Below are 25,306 nucleotides of genomic sequence, written 5' to 3'. Positions count from 1 at the left end.
CCCCGCATACGCGCAACATGGCATGTGTACGCGGGACCCTGTTTCATCAACATTGTGTTTTCGTGACTTAAACATGATTTCAAACTTCTAAACCTCTATTGTACTCCCTAAGGCCCTAAAACTTAGTTTTAATTATAGTAAGAGAGTTGAACCTTGAGAGGATGATAACTTAGAAGTGAAGAAAGGATGTGAAGTGGTGATTTAAGCTTGAGAAGTGTTGAAACACTTAATACGTGATAAAAGATGGCTAAGATGAAAAAGATTAATTGAACTTGAATGAATATGATAAATGAGGATGATTGATGATGAAATGTTAATCAATTATGATTGATGATTGATTTGAGATTGAATGAGATACCTGGGCAGTAGCAAGGATTGTAGTTCGTCCCGCTTGCTCCAGGTCAGTGATTGAGATACCTGGATAGTAGCAAGAATTGTGGTTCGTCTCGCTTGCTCCAGGTTAGTGATTGTGCCGCCTGGGTAGTAGCAGCAGTAGTGGATTATTCCACTTACTCTAGGTTGAGTTTTTAAAAATCCGCCTGGGTAATAGCAGCAGTAATAGTTTATTCCACTTGCTCTGGGTTAAGCGGGTAGTAGCAAAGGGGTTGTGGCTCAGGCCCACATGCTCCGCAATGGGTGTTTCTGTCCAAGGTTAGCTACCAGGACATGTCGAATTGGCTATATAACCGACATATGATTTCATCAGTCATGTTTGAGTTTGCATTACTTGGGTTTGCCTATTTGAATTACAATGACTACTTGCTATCTGCTTTACCTGCTATAACTGCATCATATTTGTGTTTTTCTTGCCTGTATTTGTTTGTCTGTGCAGCTGAGAGGCCCCTCGTCTGGTGGAGGAGTGACAAAGGAAGTTCTATTGGAGTTCAAAGGGTTGGAGGAAGCAAGAATATAAGGGTTAAGTTGGAATTTGAACTATAATTTGGAAACCTTAGATTACATACCCAAATTTTGACTTAGTCTATCCTTTAAGTTTTGAATCTGAGTGTGATGAGCGGAAAATTTATACGCTTTTTGGCATTGTTTTTAGTATGTTTCTAGTAGGATCTAGTTACTTTTAGGGATGTTTTCATTATTTTTTATGTTAAATTCACATTTCTAGACTTTACTATGAGTTTGTGTGTTTTTCTGTGATTTCAGGTATTTTCTGGCTGAAATTGAGGGACTTGAGCAAAAATCAGATTCAGAGGTTGAAGAAGGACTACTGATGTTGTTGGATTCTGACCTCCCTGCACTCAAAATGGATTTTCTGGAGCTACAAGAACTCAAAATGGCGCGCTTCCAATTGCGTTGGAAAGTAGACATCCAGGGCTTTCCAGCAATATATAATAGTCAATCTTTGCCTAAGTTTAAATGACGCAAACTGGCACTCAACGCCAGCTCTCTGCCCAATTCTGGCGTCCAGCGCCAGAAACAAGTTGCAAAGTGGAGTTCAACGCCCAAAATGGCACAAAAGCTGGCGTTCAACTCCAAGAATGACCTCTCCACGTGTAGACTTCAAGCTCAGCCCAAGCACACACCAAGTGGGCCCTGGAAGTGGATTTATGCATCAATTACTTACTTCTGTAAACCCTAGTAGCTAGTTTATTATAAATAGGACTTCTTACTATTGTATTAGACATCTTTGGACGCCTGGTTCTTAGATCAGAGGGACTGGCCATTCGGCCATGCCTGGACCTTTCACTTATGTATTTTCAAACGGTAGAGTTTCTACACTCCATAGATTAAGGTGTGGAGCTCTGCTGTCCCTCAAAGATTAATGCAAAGTACTACTGTTTTTCTATTCAATTCATCTTATTTCGCTTCTAAGATATTCATTCGCACTTCAACCTGAATGTGATGAACATGACAATCATCATCATTCCTTATGAACGCGTGCCTGACAACCACTTCCGTTCTACCTTAGATTGAATGAGTATCTCTTAGATCTCTTAATCAGAATCTTCGTGGTGTAAGCTAGATTGATGGCGGCATTCAAGAGAATCCGGAAAGTCTAAACCTTGTATATGGTATTCCGAGTAGGATTCAATGATTGAATGACTGTGACGAGCTTCAAACTCGCGAGTGCTGGGCGTAGTGACAGACGCAAAAGGATAGTAAATCCTATTCCAGCATGATCGGGAACCTCAGATGATTAGCCGTGCCGTGACAGGGCATCTTGGACCATTTTCACAAGAGGAAGGGATGTAGCCACTGACAATGGTGATGCCCTTGCATAAAGTCAGCCATGGAAAGGAGTAGGATTGATTGGATGAAGGCAGCAGGAAAGCAGAGATTCAGAGGAACGAAAGCATCTCTACATGCTTATCTGAAATTCTCACCAATGAATTACATAAGTGTTTCTATCCCTATTCTATGTTTACTTATTAATAAATTTCGAAAACTCCATAGTCAATTATTATCCGCCTGACTGAGATTTACAAGGTGACCATAGCTTGCTTCATACCAATAATCTCCGTGGGATCGACCCTTACTCACGTAAGGTTTATTACTTGGACGACCCAGTGCACTTGCTGGTTAGTTGTATCAAAGTTGTGACAAATTATGAATTGAGATTAGAGCACCAAGTTTTTGGAGCCATTACCAGAGATCACAATTTCGTGCACCAAGATTTTGGCGCCGTTGCCGGGGATTGTTCGAGTTTGGACAACTGACGGTTCATCTTGTTGCTCAGATTAGGTAATTTTCTTTTTGTTTTATTTTCAAAAAATTTTCAAAAATCTTTCAAAATTTCCTCCTTTGTTTTAGAAAAAAAAAAATAAAACTATTTTCAAAAATATTTTTTTCTTCAGAATTTTTAAGAATGAATTCTAGTGTTTAATGAAACATGTTGAATCCTATCTAGCTGTAAAGCCATACCCAAACTGCTTTGGGATTGGTCTTCAACTAATCACCTCAATGGATGTAATTTACATGCTAGAGCTTGGCCGGGTGTTAAGCCATGCCTGACCCTTTGATTGGAGCTTTAGACTAAAGAGCATAAGATTATTGGAATTCATATTAAAAATTTTGGAATCCTTATTTTTATTTTTCATAATAATTTTCGAAGAAAAAATACAAAAAAATTTCATAAAATCATAAAAATCAAAAATATTTTGTGTTTCTTGTTTGAGTCTTGAGTCATGTTATAAGTTTGGTGTCAATAGCATATTTATCTTGCATTTTTCGAAAATTCATGCATTCATAGTGTTCTTCATGATCTTCAAGTTGTTCTTGGTAAGTCTTCTTGTTTGATCTTGATGTTTTCTTGTTTTGTGTCTTTTCTTGTTTTTCATATGCATTCCTGAATTCTTTATGTCTAAGCATTAAAGAATTCTAAGTTTGGTGTCTTGCATGTTTTCTTTGCATTAAAAATTTTTCAAAAATGTGTTCTTGATGTTCATCATGATCTTCATAGTGTTCTTGGTGTTCATCTTGACATTCATAGCATTCTTGCATACATTCATTGTTTTGATCCATAACTTTCATGCATTGCATCATTTTTCTTGTTTTTCTCTCTCATCATAAAAAATTCAAAAATAAAAAAAAATATCTTTCCCTTATTCTTCTCATAAATTTCGAAAATTAGATTTGACTTTTTCAAAATTTTTAAAATCTAGTTGTTCTTATGAGTCAAATCAAATTTTCAATTCAAAAATCTCATCTTTTTCAAAATCTTTTTCAAAAATCAAATCTTTTTCATTTTTCTTAGTTATTTTCGAAAATTATAAAAATATTTTTCAAAAATCTTTTTCTTAATTTTATCTCATAATTTTTGAAAATAACATCATCAATTAATGTTTTGATTCAAAAAAATTCAAGTTTGTTACTTGCTTCATATCTTGTGATTTCTTGTGAATCAAGTCATTAATTGTGATTTTTAAAAATCAAATCTTTTTCAAAACTAATTTCAATCATATCTTTTCAAAAATATCTTCTTATCTTATCTTTTTCAAAAATTTGACTCCAAAATATCTTTTCTCACTTCCTATCTTCTTATCTTTTCAAAATTGATTTTCAAAATTTGTTTCAACTAACTAACTAACTTTTTGTTTGTTTCTTATCTTTTTCAAAACCACCTAACTAACTCTCTCTCTATTTTCGAAAATATCTTCCCCCTTTTTCAAAAATTTCTTTTTAATTAACTAATTATTTTATTTTTTTATTTGAATTTTCGAAAAACTACTAACCTTTTTCAAAACTATTTTCAAAAATCACTAACTCTTTTTCAAAAAAAAAATTTATTATTTTCGAAAATTCTCTCCTCCTTTCATCTCCTTCTATTTATTTATTCATCTACTAACATCTCTTCCTCACATCACTCACCAAATTCGAACCCCCTCTTCCATCTGTGTTCGAATTTATTCTCTTCTTTTCTTCTTCTACTAACAATAAGGAACCTCTTTACTATGACATAGAGGATTCCTCTTCTTTTCTTTTTCTCTTCTCTTTCTTATGAGCAGGGACAAAGAAAAAGGCATTCTTGTTGAAGCTGATCCAGAACCTGAAAGGACTCTGAAGAGAAAACTAAGAGAAGCTAAATTACAACAATCCAGAGACAACCTTATTGAAAATTTCGAACAAGTAAAGGAGATGGCAGCCGAACCCAACAACAATAATGCAAGGAGAATGCTTGGTGACTTTACTGCACCTAATTCCAATTTACATGGAAGAAGCATCTCCATCCTTGCCATTGGAGCAAACAATTTTGAGCTGAAACCTCAGCTAGTTTCTCTGATGCAGCAGAACTGCAAGTTTCATGGACTTCCATCTGAAGATCCTTTTCAGTTCTTAACTGAATTCTTGCAGATATGTGATACTGTTAAGACCAATGGAGTAGATCCTGAAGTCTACAGGCTCATGCTTTTCCCTTTTGCTGTAAGAGACAGAGCTAGAGTGTGGTTGGATTCTCAATCCAGAGATAGCCTGAACTCTTGGGACAAGCTGGTCACGGCTTTCTTAGCCAAGTTCTTTCCTCCTCAAAAGCTGAGCAAGCTTAGAGTGGATGTTCAAACCTTCAGACAGAAAGAAAGTGAATCTCTCTATGAAGCTTGGGAAAGATACAAGCAGCTGACCAAAAAGTGTCCTTCTGACATGCTTTCAGAATGGACCATCCTGGATATATTCTATGATGGTTTATCTGAGCTATCAAAGATGTCATTGGATACTTCTGCAGGTGGATCCATTCACCTAAAGAAAATGCCTGCAGAAGCTCAAGAACTCATTGACATGGTTGCTAATAACCAGTTTATGTACACTTCTGAGAGGAATCCTGTGAGTAATGGGACACCTGTGAAGAAGGGAGTTCTTGAAATTGATACTCTGAATGCCATACTGGCTCAGAATAAAATATTGACTCAGCAAGTCAATATGATTTCTCAGAGTCTGACTGGAATGCAAGCTGCATCCAACAGTACTCAAGAGGCTTCTTATAAAGAAGAAGCTTATGATCCTGAGAACCCTGCAATAGCAGAGGTAAATTACATGGGTGAACCATATGGAAACACCTATAATCCATCATGGAGAAATCATCCAAATCTCTCATGGAAGGATCAAAGGCCTCAACAAGGCTTTAATAATGGTGGAAGAAACAAGTTTAGCAATAGCAAGCCTTTTCCATCATCCACTCAGCAACAGACAGAGAACTCTGAACAAAGTACCTCTAATTTAGCAAATTTAGTCTCTGATCTATCCAAGGCCACTGCAAGTTTCATGAATGAAACAAGGTCTTCCATTAGAAATTTGGAAGCACAAGTGGGCCAGCTGAGTAAAAGGATCACTGAAATCCCTCCTAGTACTCTCCCAAGCAATACAGAAGAAAATCCAAAAGGAGAGTGCAAGGCCATTGAATTAATCACCATGGCCGAACCTATAAGGGAAGGAGAGGACGTGAATCCCAAGAAGGAAGACCTCCTGGGATGTCCAGTGATCAATAAGGAGCTTCCTTCTGAGGAACCAAAGGACTCTGAGGCTCAATTAGAGACCATAGAGATTCCATTGAACCTCCTTATGCCATTCATGAGCTCTGATGAGTACTCCTCTTCTAAAGAGAATGAGGATGTTACTGAAGAGCAAGCTGCCAAGTTCCTTGGTGCAATCATGAAGCTGAATGCCAAATTATTTGGCATTGATACTTGGGAAGATGAACCTCCCTTGTTCACCAATGAACTAAGTGATCTGGATCAACTGACATTGCCTCAGAAGAAACAGGATCCTGGAAAGTTCATAATACCTTGTACCAAAGGCACCATGATCTTTAAGGCTCTGTGTGACCTTGGTTCAGGGATAAACCTCATGCCCCTCTCTGTAATAGAGAAACTGGGAATCTATGGGGTGCAAGCTGCTAAAATCTCATTAGAGATGGCAGACAATTCAAGAAAACAGGCTTATGGACAAGTAGAGGACGTGTTAGTAAAGGTTGAAGGCCTTTACATCCCTGCTGATTTCATAGTCCTGGATACTGGAAAGGAAGAGGATGAATCCATCATCCTAGGAAGACCTTTCCTAGCCACAGCAAGAGCAGTGATTGATGTAGACAGAGGAGAATTGATCCTTCAATTAAATAAGGACAACTTTGTGTTTACAACTCAAGGATCTCTCTCTGCATCCATGGAGAGGAAGCAGAAAAAGCTTCTCTCAAAGCAGAGTCAACCAAAGCCCCCACAGTCAAACTCTAAGTTTGGTGTTGGGAGGCCACAACTAAACTCTCTAAGTTTGGTGTTAAACCCCCATATCCAAACTCTAAGTTTGGTGTTGGGAGGTCTCAACAAAGCTCTGCACATCTGTGAGGCTCCATGAGAGCCCACTGTCAAGCTATTGACATTAAAGAAGCGCTTGTTGGGAGGCAACCCAATGTTTATTTATCTAATTTTATTTTTGTTTTTCATGTTTTCTTAGGTTCATGATCATGTAGAGTCACAAAATAAATAAAAAAAAATTGAAAACGGAATAAAAAAACAGCAGAAGAAAAATCACACCCTGGAGGAAGGCCTTACTGGCGTTTAAACGCCAGTAAGAAGCATGTTTTGGGCGTTCAACGCCAAAACAGAGCATGGTTCTGGCGCTGAACGCCAGAAATGGGCAGCATCTGGGCATTTGAACGCCAGAAATGCACCCTGGAGAAGAGCTGGCGCTGAACGCCCAGAACAAGCATGGTTTTGGCGTTCAACGCCAGAAATGGGCAACAAATGGGCGTTCAACGCCCAGAACAAGCACCAATCTGGCGCTGAACGCCCAGAGTTGTGTGCAAAGGCATTTTACATTCCTAATTTGGTGCAAGGTTGTAAATCCTTAAGCACCTCAGGATCTGTGGATCCCACAGGATCCCCACCTACCTCCACTTACTTTTTCTCACCCCTCTTTCACACAATCCCATAAACACTCTTCCCCAAAACCCCTCACCAATCACCTCAATCTCTCTTTCCCATCACCTCTTCACCACTCACATCCATCCACTCTTCCCCATAAACCTACCTCATAAACTCCACCTACCTTCAAAATTCAAAATCAATTTCCCACCCAACCCCACCCTATATGGCCGAAACTTAACCCCCCTCCCTTCCCTATATATAGCCCTCCGTTCTTCTTCATTTTCACACAACACAACCATCTCTTTCCCTTCGTGGCCGAAACACACCTCCCCCCTCTTCTCCATATTTTCTTCTTCTTCTTCATCTAATTCTTTCTTTTCTTGCTCGAGGGCGAGCAATATTCTAAGTTTGGTGTGGTAAAAGCATAAACTTTTTGTTTTTCCATTACCATTGATGGCACCTAAGACCAGAGAATCCTCTAGAAAAGGGAAAGGGAAGACAAAAGCTTCCACCTCCGAGTCATGGGAGATGGAAAGGTTCATCTCCAAAGCCCATCAAGACCACTTCTATGATGTTGTGGCCAAGAAGAAGGTGATCCCCGAGGTCCCTTTCAAGCTCAAGAGAAATGAGTATCCAGAGATCTGACATGAAATCCAAAGAAGAGGTTGGGAAGTTCTAACAAACCCCATCCAACAAGTCGGCATCTTAATGGTTCAAGAGTTCTATGCCAATGCATGGATCACTAAGAACCATGATCAAAGTAAGAACCCGAATCCAAAGAATTACATTACAATGGTTCGGGGAAAATACTTAGATTTTAGTCCGGAAAATGTGAGGTTGGCGTTTAACTTGCCTATGATGCAAGGAGATGAACGCCCCTACACTAGAAGGGTCAACTTTAATCAAAGGTTGGACCAAGTCCTTATGGACATATGTGTGGAAGGAGCTCAATGGAAGATTGACTCCAAAGGCAAGCCGGTTCAACTAAGAAGACTGGATCTCAAGCCTGTGGCTAGAGGATGGTTGGAGTTCATCCAACGCTCCATCATCCCCACTAGCAACCGATCTGAAGTTACTGTGGATCGGGCCATCATGATCCATGCCATCATGATTGGAGAAGAAGTAGAGGTTCATGAAGTCATCTCCCTTGAACTCTACAAAATAGCCGAAAAGTCCTCTCCTGGGACAAGGCTAGCTTTTCCTCATCTTATCTGCCATCTATGTTACTCAGCTGGAGCTTTCATAGAAGGAGACATTCACATTGAGGAAGAGAAGCCCATCACTAAGAAAAATATGGAGCAAGCAAGAGAGCCCATTCATGGAGCTCAAGAGGCGCATGAAGCTCATCACCATGAGATCCCGGAGATGCCTCAGATGCATCTTCCTCCACAAAACTATTGGGAGCAAATCAACACTTCCCTAGGAGAATTAAGTTCCAACATGGGACAATTAAGGGTGGAACATCAAGAGCACTCCATCATCCTTCATGAAATTAGAGAAGATCAAAAAGCAATGAGGGAGGAGCAACAAAGACAAGGAAGAGACATAGAAGAGCTCAAGGACATCATTGGTTCCTCAAGAAGGAAACGCCACCATCACTAAGGTGGATTCATTCCTTGTTCTTATTTCTTCTGTTTTTCGTTTTCTATGCTATGTGCTTATCTATGTTTGTGTTTTCATTACATGATCATTAGTAGTTAGTAACAATGTCTTAAAAGTTATGAATGTCATATGAATCCATCACCTCTCTTAAATGAAAAATGTTTTAATTCAAAAGAACAAGAAGTACATGAGTTTCGAATTTATCCTTGAACTTAGTTTAATTATATTGATGTGGTGACAATGCTTCTTGTTTTCTGAATGTATGCTTGAACAATGCATATGTCTTTTGAAGTTGTTGTTTAAGAATGTTAAATATGTTGGCTCTTGAAAGAATAATGACCAGGAGACATGTTATTTGATAATCTGAAAAATCATAAAAATGATTCTTGAAGCAAGAAAAAGCAGCAAAGAACAAAGCTTGCAGAAAAAAAAAGGGCGAAAAAAAATAGAAAGAAAAAGAAAAAGCAAGCAGAAAAAGCCAAAGCTCTTAAAACCAAGAGGAAAGAGCAAAAAGCCAATAACCCTTAAAACCAAAAGGCACGGGCAAATAAAAAGGATCCCAAGGCTTTGAGCATCAGTGGATAGGAGGGCCTAAAGGAATAAAATCCTGGTCTAAGCGGCTAAACCAAGCTGTCCCTAACCATGTGCTTGTGGCGTGTAGGTGTCAAGTGAAAACTTGAGACTGAGCGGTTAAAGTCAAGGTCCAAAGCAAAAAAAAAAAAGAGTGTGCTTAAGAACCCTGGACACCTCTAATTGGGGACTTTAGCAAAGCTGAGTCACAATCTGAAAAGGTTCACCCAATTATGTGTCTGTGGCATTTATGTATCCGGTGGTAATACTGGAAAACAAAGTGCTCAGGGCCACGACCAAGACTCATAAAGAAGCTGTGTTCAAGAATCATCATACTGAACTACGAGAATCAATAACACTATCTGAACTCTGAGTTCCTATAGATGCCAATCATTCTGAACTTTAATGGATAAAGTGAGATGCCAAAATTATTCAAGAGGCAAAAAGCTATAAGTCCCGCTCATATGATTGAAGCTATGTTTCATTGATAGTTTGGAATTTATAGTATATTCTCTTCTTTTTATCCTATTTGATTTTCAGTTGCTTGGGGACAAGCAACAATTTAAGTTTGGTGTTGTGATGAGCGGATAACTTATACGCTTTTTGACATTGTTTTTAGTATGTTTTTAGTAGAATCTAGTTACTTTTAGGGATGTTTTCATTAGTTTTTATGTTAAATTCACATTTCTGGACTTTACTATGAGTTTGTGTGTTTTTCTGTGATTTCAGGTATTTTCTGGCTGAAATTGAAGGACTTGAGCAAAAATCAGATTCAGAGGTTGAAGAAGGACTACTGATGCTGTTGGATTCTGACCTCCCTACACTCAAAATGGATTTTCTGGAGCTACAGAACTCAAAATGGTTCATTTCTAATTGCGTTGGAAAGTAGACATCCAGGGCTTTCCAGAAATATATAATAGTTCATACTTTGCTCAAGTTTAGATGATGCAAACTGGCGTTCAACGCCAGCTCTCTGCCCAATTCTGGCGTCCAGCGCCAGAAACAAGTTGCAAAGTGGAGTTCAACGCCCAAAATGGCACAAAAGCTGGCGTTCAACTCCAAGAATGACCTCTCCACGTGTAGACTTCAAGCTCAGCCCAAGCACACACCAAGTGGGCCCCGGAAGTGGATTTATGCATCAATTACTTACTTCTGTAAACCCTAGTAGCTAGTTTATTATAAATAGGACTTCTTACTATTGTATTAGACATCTTTGGACACCTGGTTCTTAGATCAGAGGGGCTGGCCATTCGGCCATGCCTGGAACTTTCACTTATGTATTTTCAAACGGTAGAGTTTCTACACTCCATAGATTAAGGTGTGGAGCTCTGCTGTCCCTCAAAGATTAATGCAAAGTACTACTGTTTTTCTATTCAATTCATCTTATTTCGCTTCTAAGATATTCATTCGCACTTCAACCTGAATGTGATGAACATGACAATCATCATCATTCCTTATGAACGCGTGCCTGACAACCACTTCCGTTCTACCTTAGATTGAACGAGTATCTCTTAGATCTCTTAATCAGAATCTTCGTGGTGTAAGCTAGATTGATGGCGGCATTCAAGAGAATCCGGAAAGTCTAAACCTTGTATGTGGTATTCCGAGTAGGATTCAATGATTGAATGACTGTGACGAGCTTTAAACTCGCGAGTGCTGGGCATAGTGACAGACGCAAAAGGATAGTAAATCCTATTCCAGCATGATCGGGAACCTCAGATGATTAGCCGTGCCGTGACAGGGCATCTTGGACCATTTTCACAAGAGGAAGGGATGTAGCCACTGACAACGGTGATGCCCTTGCATAAAGTCAGCCATGGAAAGGAGTAGGATTGATTGGATGAAGGCAGCAGGAAAGCAGAGATTCAGAGGAACGAAAGCATCTCTACATGCTTATCTGAAATTCTCACCAATGAATTACATAAGTGTTTCTATCCCTATTCTATGTTTACTTATTAATAAATTTCGAAAACTCCATAGTCAATTATTATCCGCCTGACTGAGATTTACAAGGTGACCATAGCTTGCTTCATACCAATAATCTCCGTGGGATCGACCCTTACTCACGTAAGGTTTATTACTTGGACGACCCAGTGCACTTGCTGGTTAGTTGTATGGAAGTTGTGACAAATTATGAATTGAGATTAGAGCACCAAGTTTTTGGAGCCATTACCAGAGATCACAATTTCATGCACCAGAGTGTCAGAGTTCTAGGATCGCCTTTAGTTTTTCCAAGACCTTATATACTATTTATGTGGGCACCATTACCATGTTGAGAACCTTCAGTTCTCATTCCATACATATATTTGTGGTTTTCATATGCAAGTCGAAAGGCACCTCGCTAGGCGTCTGGATTTACTCAGCAAGCGAAGTTGGGATGCTATGCAAGTTTCCGTTTACGTGAGCGTTACGCTTTTCGTTCAGTGACTTTTGTTTAAACTTTCCTTCAAGGCTCCTTGACTACTAAATTCCTTTCAACTATATATATATATATATATATATATATATATATATATATATATATATATATATATATATATATATATATATATTTTAGATGTCGTAATACCTCATCACCTCTGTTTTACAACTTAAGCGTAAAGGTCTGTATGGTAGGATGTTACAATTGGAGTCCCTTAACAGGTTTCTCCCACCATCGAAGCAGCTCGTTGTCATCATCTTGTCTCTTTAGACCATAGGTTCCACTAAATCGAAATCCTCCAATGTCTCCTTCACCTTAGGGACCAATAGGTGCGCATTGATAAAGGTAGGGTCATCAAAGTCCTTATCCAAAGTAGTGGCCGAACTCTCGACCCTTCTCTTTTCGACGCCTTCCTCTTCTTGGAAGGTTTGGAAATAAAGACTAGTGGGACAAACTTCACAATAGCTTCCCAATTCTTATCCATTTTTCTGTATGCGTTGAGGTCAGAAAAGGATTCACATGTGGTTGATCGAAGGCTCATTCCTAGAAGAAGGCTTTCTTCAATCAACCAAGTGAGGTATTCTCATTAATATCACAAGTTGAAACAAATACAATGAAAAATATAAACAAAATTGACCTATGACAAAATGAGCAGCCTTCCTATCACCCAAGACCAACTTGGGATTTAAAGAACTCTCACCCCAAAAGTGCTACTAGAATATTAGCGATACTTCCAAAGGTGAATACTTTCAAATTATTTAAAAACGTGAAAAAAATATACACCCATAAATTGAGATGTTTTAGGTTAACAGAAAATAATGATGCAACAAATAATAGAGTTTTTTATATGGAAAATGAGACTTTGATATTGACAAGTGAGTCACGTCATATGTTTTCATTAATGGAATATATCTCTTATTACAACTAAGGATCTTTAGTATGTTTTTAAATTATTTAAGAATATTTTTGTTGATAATAAATTCAAAAACATTTTTGTTAGTACTAAAATCTTTGATGGTTTAACCTAAAGTAAAAGATAAATATTTTAATGTGTCAAAAACTTGAGAGCAATAAATTCTTTCTTATAATGTAAATGACACTTTTTAAATATTCTAATATTCTATCTCCCAGAAGTACAAGACAAAACCTCCTACAATTGTATCCCACCAAAACAAAGATAATAAATATGAAGTGTGTTTGAATTTAAATGTTTTATATTAAGCTTTATTTTAGCCGTCAAACCCTTTTTTAATGAATTTACTTCCGTTCAATTATTGAGATAGCAGAGAGGGAACGAAACAAGAAAAGGAGACAAAAATATTTGGTCCATTCGCAGAAAGCGTAGCAGAGTTGAGTGATTGAAACCTTTCTATATAAAGTCGATAGAACTTTTTTGGTATTACATATAGTCTATAAATTTGAGCACACATAGTTGAATCTTTCTTTAATTGGACATAGATATCCTATATATAGGCTAGAGTATTAATCTAAATATATAAAATTCAGTAATATATATATATATATATATATATATATATATATATATAAATATGGGTCCATCTAGTGTACAGATGGATATATACAGATTTTTGTCTTTTTGTGGCTGAAAAGCGTATCACTAAAAGTGTTGCTTAAAGATAAAGTGTTACCCTTAATCGTTAACTTGGCTCTGATACCAATTTTTAAAAGCCATTTTTTTCTTTTAATTTCTTTTTCGAAATTTCTATTAACTCTTTCATATAAATTCATAAAAGTATTGACTATTTCTACTATTACTAGTTTTTATAATTCTGATTTCATTTATAATTTTTCAGTCTTGTTTTAGTTTAGAATATTCTTTTTTGCATGGATTATTGTATATAAAATCTTTTATCTGTTTGTCTTTTTCTTTAATATAATTTCTCAAATCCTTAAAAACTTCTTTTATTTCTACACTTTCTGTTGTTTCTAAATATCTTTTTAATTTTTTGACTTCGTTTTCCATTTTTCCTTTTAACAATTTTAATTCTTTTAAGTCATAATATGGTTTTTCAGGCATTTATAAATTTTTTAAGTTTAACTCCAACTTGTTTATATTTATTCTTATTTCTATCCTTTTTATTATAAGGTCATTAATTTCGAACTGAAGATTATTTAATTCCCTTTTATACTCATTTATTTTACTTTTTAATTTCTTCTCCCTTTTTCTTTTTATTTTGTTTTCTGGTCTTTCAATCTTTGTATGCTTCATTATTTATCTTAGAATTTCTGCAAATTCTATCATCGATTCATCACTATTTTCTAGAGATTCTATTAATTTTTCTAGCTCTTCAACTTCTCTTTTCAACTTGTCATAGATTATTTTTAAAGCTTTAAATGCTCTTTGATTTATTTCAGAAAACTGTAAATAATTTAAACGATTTTCTCTTTCAAAGAGCTCTTGTTTCTTGTCTTGATAAGTTACATATATTTCTTCTTTATTTATTGTCATAATTTAGTGTTTAGAGTTTCATTTAACTTTTCGACCTTTTTTGTTAATTCTTTTATTTCAGAATTTTCTTCTTTAATTTTTAACTTAGATAAACTTAAAAGGCTATTAATTTTAGATTCTCTTATTTGAAAATTTGATGAAACTAATTTTCCTGATGGTTCTTTTAATAATAGAACTGGGTTTTCAATAGCTTTATATTTTGGTATTTCTGTTTTTACAATTTTCTAAAATAATTCATCGACATAAATTCTTTCTCTATTTTTAAATATTATACTATGATGGCTATTTGTTAAAGCATAATTTATAGCATATGTAATCGAAAATGGTTCATCATCTTGTTCCATTAGATTCTTTCTGTGAAATTTATAAGCCAAACTTATAGATCTACCAAGGTTTTCAGTTGATAAAGGTATAGCATATCCAAGATGGGCGTTGAATTTAACATTTACATTTGCCAGGTTTCCATGAACAATTCTGATTATTTGATCTATTGGGTCATCAGTAATTCTTTTGTCACAGATTGCTAAGCTTATTGGTGAATTAATTCCTTTCATATATGTAGATTTGATTAAGACTTGTATAGTACTAATATGAATCCATCCAATTTTAGATCTTTTTTGTTGATCCTTAATTTTCTCAATCTGTTTACTCAATTCTTTATCATTTATCAAAGCTATTTCAAGTTCTCCATTGGCGGATTTTATCTTTATAGGGGCTTCAAGTTGAATTTTTCCATAGTATATTATATTTTTTCTATTAAAAACTTCTTTTAAGAGATTTTGTTTATTAAAATTTTCATTTGATTTGAGATTTAATTCTGTTTTTAGAACAGCCTGTTTTTCATTATCTAATAAAGCAGTTAATCTATAATAATCAGATTCTTCTGTTAATTCTAAACTTTCTAAATAATTCATAAATGAAAGACTAGGATGAAGATGTACCTTTCTGGAGAAAAACTTCCTTTATTTAGTATATTTTACATAAGGTGTTTTTATCTCCTGAGGGGAGATTGTAGATACTAACTCCAGAGGGGAGTTTAGAATTATTTTCCCTAAGGGAATTCTTCCTCAGACTATAGAATCGCCTTGGCAGCTTCCTCCTTGCTCTCCTAGCATATGAGTACTCTTAGCCTCCTGCTTTCTATTGTCTGATGCCTCTACAATTGCCTAAGCAACCTATTTATAATAGTTGGATTTGATGGACAATTCCCATCTTTACCCTTCTTATGACGTCATTGCTTACGTCATTGTTTGTTCTTTTGCACCAGCTACATTGTTGGTGCTCTATGACCTAAGTGCTTACGTCACTATGCAATAATGTTGAGAGATGCTTCAGATGCACTGTCCTCCTCTTTTATCATGTGACCCTCAGATGCATTGTCTTCTTCCTTCATCACGTGAGTTGATTCCGTTTCATTATTGCTTTCTTCAGATATCTCTGAGGCACATAGCTGGCACTTGTGGTCTTCTCTGTCTTTTATCAAATAGCAGAGATTCCTCTTTATCCCTTCAGGGAGCTTTTCTAAAAGTCCAGATAAGTTATAGAATGCTGATTCAAATTCCACCAAGAGTCTCATCTCTCTTTCTTCAATTTCATTTCTTTTACTGGACACAAGCAGAGTATTTCTACTTTTATAATTAATCCTTGTGTGAGATTCCTTCGTTATTTTTTGAGTTCTTTCAAAGACCCTTGCTAATGTGCTGGCTAACCTTCCTTCATGACTGTAAATCGTTAAATCTTGAATCTGATCAATTGGTTGAAAATTTCCTGGGAAGACGGACATGAATATTACTTGGTGTGCTGGAACCAAGCATTCTTCTTCTTCATTAAAAATAGGTTGACTGTTTGTAAATTTTAGGGATATATCCCTTGGATTTACATTGTCAATCATATTTTTAAATCTCTTTACTACATCAACGAATCCTGCAGGAAACTCACTGATAATTTTTAGATCATTAAAAATTAAAATTGTATCAATTAATCCATATTGGAAAAACTGATAGGTGTCAGATGGGGAAGCATCTGGGAATATAACCAGCTTTGTTAGCTGTTCTTTGGCAATAGGATAATATCCCAAAATTGCCCTTTTTTCTTCAGTCCAATTTAGGACTATGTTAAGGGTTTCTCTGAGATTTGATCTACAGACCCTTTTCTTTTCCTTGATTTCAGCCCTTGTAGGAATGTTTCTTATTATCCTTGTTCTCTGGGTTTGAATTGGAGCTTTATCTGCTCTTTTTAAGGTTTGCTCTGGATGGAGAGCTTCATATTCCCTGAAGGATTCCTTTGCCTCTTCCAGTGTTAGAAACCCTCCTTTATGAATTATCCTTGATTGATGTGTGAATTGTGCTGCTTTTTCCCAAGCATCATATACTCCTTTCATGGGGCCATTATAAATTACATAATATTTTTTATCTTGGGTGGATTTTTTAATGATTTCAGCAATTGTTTTATTTTCTGAAATTTTTTCTTCACCTGATTTGTCCACCACGCTTAGCTGGCTGAACTCTAATGATTTTGCTTGTTGTGTTGATTTCATTGCTTCGATGGCCTTCTTGAGAGATTGGATCTGTGTCCTTATTTGCTGACAATGCTTGTATTTTTCGAGTTCTTGCTCATATTTTTGAATTTCTTGATCTAATGCGTTGTAGACGAACTCCATTCTCTTGTTAATATATCTGCAATAACATTTTTGTCACCTTTAATATATTCAATTTTTATTGGATATTGTAACAAAAATAATTGCCATCTTACCAATCGTCCATGATTATAATCAACTTTTAAATTATATCGTATAAAACCTGTTAGGTAACTTGAATCTGTCCTTAATGTAAATTCTCTGGGTAGTAAATCAATTTTTCATTTCTTAAGAGATTTAATTGCTGCTAGAGTTTCCTTTTCATGAGTGGTATATCTCTGTTCTGTTGGAGTAAAAGTCTCTGAAATATACCTGCAAAGTAATTCCTTTGGAGAATCTTTAGAATCTAGTGATTCTTTTTCTTGTTCCAAACTTTTTATAGCTTTCTTAGCTTTTAGACATCCTGACCAGGTTATGTCTGAAGCATCTGTTTCTACTATTAAGTAGTTATTTTCTTCTGGAATATAAAGTTCTGGAAGTTTTTCACATAATTCTTTAATCCTTTGAATTTGCATACTATCTTTTTCATCCCATTTCCATTCTTTTTTAGTACTTATTTTTGGAAATAAGCTTTTAGTGTATTCTGTTATATTCTTTAAAAATCCTTGATCAGAAATATAATTTATACACCCTAAAAATCTTTGTAATTATTTTCTATCTTCTATTTTATTAGGAAATAAATACCTTTTCTAGGACATTTGGCTGAAGTTTTAGCTTTCCTTGAGTGGATAGAATTAATCCAAGAAACTCTATTTCTTGTTTTGCTATTCTTGCTTTCTTTTTGCTAAGAACTAATCCTTTTTCTTTACATCTTTCTAAAACTATTAATAATTTTTGAAGATGATCTTCTCTATCCTGTTTTGTAAAAATTAGTATATCATCAATGTACACTAAAACAAATTCATTTAACTCTTTTAGATTTTCTTCCATAAATCTTTGATAAATACCTGGGGCTTGTTTTAATCCGAATGGTAATACATTCCATTCATAGAGCAACACACTTGTTGATTCTTTTGTTGGGCAAGTAAAAGCAGTTAATTTCTTTGTTTCTTCGTCTAAACGAAGTTGCCAATATCCTGATTTTGCATCAAGAGATGAAAACCAAGTTGCTCCTTTGATTTTTTCTAAAATAGAATCTTTTCTTGGAAGTTTATGAGCATCACCAATAGTTACTTCATTCATCTTCTTATAGTTAATAACCATTCTTCGTTTTCCCCTTTTAATTTCATTATTGTTTTCGACATAAAAGGCTGGAGCCGCATGAGGACTTTTACTTAATCTTATAATTTCTTTTTCCAAAAGATCCCTACATTCTAGTGAAAACTCTTCTCTATCTCTTGCGGAATAAGGAATTTTATTTGGAACATTTATCTCTTTTGTAGGATCTTTTAATTTAATACTTACTAATTCGTTATTTGTATTTTTAATATCTAAAGGATTTTCAGCACAAATTTCATCCAAAAGTTCTTCTATCTTTATTTCAATATTATTTTTTGGGATATTTATCTGAAAGTATAAATTTAAATAACATGTCTCTAATATAGAAAATATTTTAAATTTTAAGATCTTATCTATAGTAGTAGTCGGTATTTTTATACGTTTTGATTTTTGATTTATTGAAGAATCGTGTGGAGCTTTTAAAACTATATATGTTAATTCTTGAATGAATGGATGATATAGCTTTAAAAAATTATTTCCTATGATAAAATCCATTCCAGAATCTAACATATATATAGATGGAACAATGAACCTATAATTTTGAATAAAAATTTCAACCATCTTTGCTTTTTGGTTAATTTTATGTATTGATTTGTCAGCTATTCTAACTCTTAATGGTTTCTTTAATTTTTTCCAATCAAGTTTTATATTTGAACTAGCAAAGCATTGTGTTGCTCCAGAATCTATGAAAGCATTTATAAACTTTTCTGTTATTTTTATAGTAATAAATGTAGCATTATTACTCAGTCTCTGAGTCTGTTTCCGAGACATATTCAAAAATATAGTCTAAGTTATCATCAGATTCCTCTAAAGGTTCCATGAAACAAGACTTAGCAATTTCTATTTGTTTAGTAAGATCCTTTTTATCCTTCTTTTTCGGACATTCATTTGCATAGTGTCCTTCTTCTTGGCAATACCAACATTTACAATTTTCTTTTTTATTCGGGCAATAGTTATTTCTTTGTCTTTTATTTTTATTATTATTTTCCTTTCTAAAATATCTCTTTTTTCTCCAGTTTGGATAGTATTTTTTTTTCTAAATCGATATTTTCTTTTTCTTTGAAAATTTTTATTAAGACCATATTTTTGAGGTATCTCTTCATTATCTTGACAGCAAATTCAAATTATATTTGCAAATCTTTTTTGAGTTGCTTCTTGCATACAACGTTCTTTTATTTCCTCTCTTATTGCAGAGGTTGCTCCACCAAAGTTATTTTCAATTGTTCCTCTATTTATTTCTCTTATAAATCTTTCCATTATAAATTCATTAGCAGGATATGGAAGTTTTGTTATATACATACTAAGATAATGATTTTTATCTTCTTCTTTTAATTTGTAATAATGTATTCTATATTCACATATATAAGACTCCACATTACATAGATCATATATCTGAATATTAGCTAAATGGTTTTTTGCTTCTTGATATTCTTTATTATAAACTTCTTGTCTATAATCTATAATATTTTTTCCAAAAAATTCTTTATATAGAATCATCATTATATATAATATCTTATCATAAGCTGTAGTTTTTGTTGCTAATTCTTCTATTATTTGGTTTTCTATTGATGTCATATAATCTCTTATAGTTCCTTTAGTATGAAACCCTATGTAATTCCAAATATCTCTTCCAGATAATTCACTAAGTTTTGGATTAGTAAAGGCTTCTAATAAAAAGAAATTCAACCAATTTTTGAAAATTTCTTTTTCGTTCTTTTTATAGTCTAAATCGAGCATTCTTTCTCCTTCCATTTCCTGGATTTTAGGAACATATTTTGATGGTATTTTTGTATATTTTGAATCTTTATTTGTAAACCCTTTTTTAAAAGCATAATTATCAAAACCTGTTTCCCATTTAAATTGAGATTGATTATCCTTGGATGTTCCAGCTTCATTTTTTACTTGTATTGGAATTGCTGGTTCTTCGTCACTCGAATAATCTAGAATGTGTTCTTCATTTTTTATATTTTCAGAATTTACTAATTCTTCTTCTATTTGAAAACCATGTTCCATAATATTATTTTCTTGAGCCATTTTTAATTGTTTAAAAAGCATTGTAACTTCTTCTAATTTTTCTTCAATATTCATAATTTCAATGGTGGTTTTACTTTTAAGTCTGTTATGTTGATTATATTTTGGAATTTTTCTTCTTTGGGATTCTCTTTTTCCTTATTCCTTTGAAATTTTATGGATATTAATATTTCTTCAAGCATATCTACTATAGAATTTAATTGTGGGTTAAAAGTATGATAAAGATATGGGGAATCATTTCCATGGTAGCATTTTTTAGAAGTTCCGTGTGAAAAATAAGTTTTTTCAGGTTTCTGAAGTCCTTCAATAAAACTTATAGTAAAATAAAGATTTTGAGAAAAATCGTTTTGTATTGATTTTAAGAATTCGGTGTCATTACAATTAACATTGGTTAAAATCATTAATTTTTGATCTATTAATTTTGATAATTTAATTATTTCTTCTCTTAAATCTTCTAATTTACTTTTTTCCATTAGGTGACGCTTTTCTTTGTGAAGAGTTACGGTTTTAAGTGAAAAGTGTGGCTTTAGAATGTATGGTTTATATTTTGCCACGTAGCATATCTTTAAACTTTGATCTGTACCTTATATTTTACCTATATATATATATATGACATTATGATCAAGTTATTTTAAGTTGGTCAAATAGTTTAAAAATTAATAATTAAAAAATTAGTTGAAGAACAAAGAAAAAAAAAGAGAAGAAACATAAAAAGATAAAAAAAAACTTAATTAAATTTAGTTATAAAAAATAATTTATTTATCTAGTATTTTTTTATAATATCAACCATATTATGCAAGATATATAATTATCAAATTACCCAAATAGGAACAAGGACTTATCTTTTTAATCTATATTTTTATTTTTTTTTAAAATTTATTATATATAATTTAAAAAGAATATTAATATTGTGAATTACAACAAAATTCATTTGTTTTAAAAATAATAATTTTAAGTTAAGTTTATAATTATCAATATAAATTTTTTATACTAATATCTAATTATAAGTTTTATATATAAAGAAAAAAATATATTATTTTTAAATAATAAGCATAAAAATTATAATTATTTTTTATATGTACAAGAACTTAAAATATAAAAATATATGCATTAAATATAAAAATATATACATTAAATTTTATTAAATTTTAGATAATGAATGTTAAAATTAATTATTAGTAAAAAAATTAAACTCTTTCATATAAGAATAATAATTAAAAGGTTTAATTACTCTGTTGGTCCCAATAATTTCACCAAATTTTCAATAAGATCTCTATACTTTTTTTTGTTTTTATTCGAAGATCATTTTCATATCAAAATCATTAAAATTAACAGAATATTTCTTTCAAAATACATGTGGTCAAAGATCTAGTTGAACTTTTAATTATGAATACCTTCAATTTGCGAAGAAATATTCAGTTAACTCTAACTCGATCGTTTTGTAAAAATAGTTTGATATAAATCTGTTATGGCCTGGCCCAAACAACATACGGGCCGACCCGACCCGTGGACCACCCGACTCGAACGGTCGGGCTTGAGCTGCTCAACCTCTCACCCGGACACGCGTCCCTGACAGCTCCGCTACAGCTGTATGAAGGAAGCTTCGAGGAAGGTGGGTCTACCCTTGTGGGACCCACCTCTGACATGGTATATATGGGGAGGGTCCTACCCTTCCCCCAAGGTACGTCACATACCATCCTCTCACCTTTTCGCCTGCACACTGGGCTGACTAGAGCGTCGGAGTGTCTTTGCAGGTGACACCCCCCTCTCTCCACACGAAGAGCTCGGGACGTCGGCTGCCCCTCCTCCAACTCAGTGACCCGGAACCAGGCGATTCCCCCTCTCATCAACCGAAGTACCAATCCGAACTGTCCAGTACCCGACCTACCAAACATTGGCGCCGTCTATGGGGAGGGGTGAATGGACGTTGTACTGGGTCCAGGAGGAACAGGCCGCGAGGCCGATCGCAGAGGGGAAGCCTCCGTAGCTTCCTCTCGGAAGCGCACGAGGTCCCCTCCTCAACGAACCTCTTGATCTCAAGAAAGGCACCCCTTTTGGGGAACTGGCAACAACAACACCAGAATAATGCAGGACCTGCATCACAGGATGCAGGACCTGGAGCGCCGGCTATCAGATCGGGAACGTCGCCAACAAACTCCCGAATCAAGCTACTCCCGTTCCCCTCCAAGAAGCCATTCCCGGTGAACGGCTAGCCCACGATCTGAGCCCAAGAACGCCAGGGAGGAAGGACGCCCAAGGAGACGTCGCGACCCATCAACTACACCAGGCGCGAAAGGAGACGCACCGCAGATCGAGACCGGGAAGACGACGAGGGAAGAACAAGGAGAACGCGGGGACCAGTGATAACGGGTGCAACCCCATTTCATTGTTCTATCCTCGAAGTCCAGCTGCCAAAACACTTTGACAAGCCGACAGACATGAGGTACGACAGAATCCAAGACCCGCAGGAGCACCTCACGGCCTTTGAGGCTAGGATGAACCTGGAGGGAGTGGGAGACGAGGTAAGGTGCCGCGCTTTCCCGGTCACCCTCGTGGGACCGACAATACGGTGGTTTAACAGCCTCCCACAGGGCTCAGTGGCCAAGTTTTCGGATATTAGCCACGCCTTCCTAGCCCAATTTACTACCAGAATCGCAAAGGCAAAGCACCCGATCAATCTGCTCGGGGTGATGCAGAGGTCCGGTGAATTGACCAGGAAATATTTAGACCGGTTCAATGACGAATGCTTGGAGATCGACGGGCTGACTGATTTGGTTCCTAGCCTATGCCTGACGAATGGACTTCTAAACGAGGACTTCAGAAAGGACCTCACCATGAAGCCGGTGTGGACAATGCAGGAGATCCAAAGTGTAGCCAGGGAATACATTAACGATGAAGAAGTCAGCCAAGTCGTGGTTGCCAATAAACGGCAGCCCTCCTACAATCAAACCCGGCAACACGGAAGCGGAGAAAGACAGAAGGAACACGCCATAGACGGCGGTCCGAGCAAGACACCCAGGCCATTCTCTCGAGTCGGGAAGTTCACCAATTACACCCCCTCACCGTTCCCATCATAGAAGTTTATCAACAGATAGCAGAGAAGGGAATTTTGTCAAAGCCCTGACCTCTAAAGGACCGGACCAGTGGAAACAAGAGCCTCTATTGTGATTATCATAAAGGCTATGGACACAAGACACAGGATTGCTTCGACTTGAAGGACCCGTTGGAGCAAGCGATTCGGGACGGAAAGCTGGCCGAATTCTTCTACCTCATCAGGGAGACGAGAAGGCGAGATCACGACTGCGAGGGAGAGGATAAGACCCGCGCGACGAAGCGACGTCACGAGCCGGAGGACAACGAACACAACCTTACCATAGTGAACGTGGTAACAGCAAGAGATGCACCTCCAAGGTCGAGGTCGGCACACAAGAAAGATGCCAAGGTCTTGGCGGTTTCCTCATCCTCTGTGCAAAGTTCCAAGAGGCTCCTACCCATCTCTTTCGGTCCAGAGGACCAATGGTTCGATGAGACCACGGAAAATCCTCCTATGGTCATCACGGCTAGAGTGGGAACCGGCCTCGTCAGGCGGATCCTCGTGGACACTGGGGCAGACTCGAATATCATGTTTCGTAACGTGTTTGACGCCTTGGGCCTACGGGATGCCGATTTAAAGACGCACCAGCACGGTGTGGTGGGTTTGGGCGACCACTTCATCAAGCCAGATGGGATAATCTCCCTACCAATAACTGTAGGATCAGGATAGGGACAGAGGTCGGTAATGGCCGAGTTCGTGGTTCTACGAGACTCCATGGCTTACAATGTCATCCTAGGGAGGAAGACTATCAATGACCTCGGAGCAGTGATCAGCACGAAGATGTTGATAATTAAGTTCGTCGCTGATGACGGATCCGTGGGATCCATAAAAGGAGACTTGGAAACGGCAGTCGCTTGCGACAATGCCAGCCTCTCCTTAAGGAAGAAATCTAAAGAGGCATCGGGGGTGTTCCTTGCCGACTTAGACGTTAGAGTCAGCGACAAGCCGAGACCCAAGCCGGAAGGGAACTTAGAGAGGTTCAGAGTCGGGGATACGGAGGAGAAGTTCACCTTCATGAACAGAAACCTCCCACACGACTTGAAGGAACCTTTAATGGAAATGATAAGGGCCAACGACGACCTCTTTGCATGGACGCTAGCCGACATGCCGGGGATAGACCCCCAACTCATGTCACATCACTTGGCCGTGATGGCGGAAGCCAGACCGGTAGCTCAAAGGAGAAGAAAAATGTCGCAAGAGCGAGCAGAGGAGGTGGCCAGGCAGACGGCTAGCCTCCTCGAAGCAGGATTTATTTGAGAACTCGACTACTCGACGTGGCTGTCGAATGTAGTTCTAGTTAAAAAGCACAATGGAAAATGGAGGATGTGTGTGGATTACTCTGATCTCAACAAAGCATGCCCCAAGGATTGCTACCCCCTGCCCAACATTGATGCGCTGGTTGACGCAGCGGCGGGATATCGGTACCTGAGCTTTATGGACGCTTATTCAGGCTATAATCAGATACCAATGCACCGGCCTGACGAAGATCTTAGTTCTTCCCAGTATAAGTCACCATCTCTCCTAATATCATAATTGTCCAAATTCACTAATTCTATATTAAAAATCAGTCTCAATGTTATCGATTTATTCTCAATGTTTAGTCTCAACATCTTAAATTCCCAATTTGTTTCTAATGATTAGTTCAGCAGTAGAAAATACAAGTAAAACAATTTAAACACAATCAATAAACAAGTATAACAAGTAATACAATTAGTAATTAACAGATATTCAGATAGGCAAACCAAATACAATAAACAAACTCAAACAATGTCACATAGATGAAGATGACGCATGCCTGTCCTACTGGCCATGAGCTCACGTGTTGGTTAAACTGCTAGAACCCAACACATCTGGTAGCTAGCTTGGACATTGTCTCTCGATTGAACATCTCCAAGAGAAAAACTATCTAGGCTTATCACAAGCCGGTCTCAGAGGGAGAGTGTCGTGTCACCTTCTC

At 36.4% G+C, this 25,306-nt stretch overlaps 1 protein-coding gene across 1 annotated transcript; it reads left to right on the top strand.

Annotated features, from left to right (window-relative positions):
* Positions 1 to 22,693: 22,693 nt before the first annotated feature.
* On the top strand, positions 22,694 to 24,018 carry LOC112734117 (uncharacterized). The gene is made up of 2 exons (XM_025783323.1): positions 22,694 to 23,255; positions 23,435 to 24,018. Exons 1-2 carry the CDS (start codon positions 22,694 to 22,696, stop codon positions 24,016 to 24,018), a joined length of 1,146 nt encoding a protein of 381 aa, XP_025639108.1.
* The last annotated feature ends 1,288 nt before the right edge of the window (positions 24,019 to 25,306 follow it).

Source organism: Arachis hypogaea, chromosome 13 (assembly GCF_003086295.3).
Source record: "Arachis hypogaea cultivar Tifrunner chromosome 13, arahy.Tifrunner.gnm2.J5K5, whole genome shotgun sequence".
NCBI lineage: Eukaryota > Viridiplantae > Streptophyta > Magnoliopsida > Fabales > Fabaceae > Arachis > Arachis hypogaea.
Note: the sequence above shows the minus strand (reverse complement) of the source record. Positions and strands in the feature narration are given on the sequence as shown.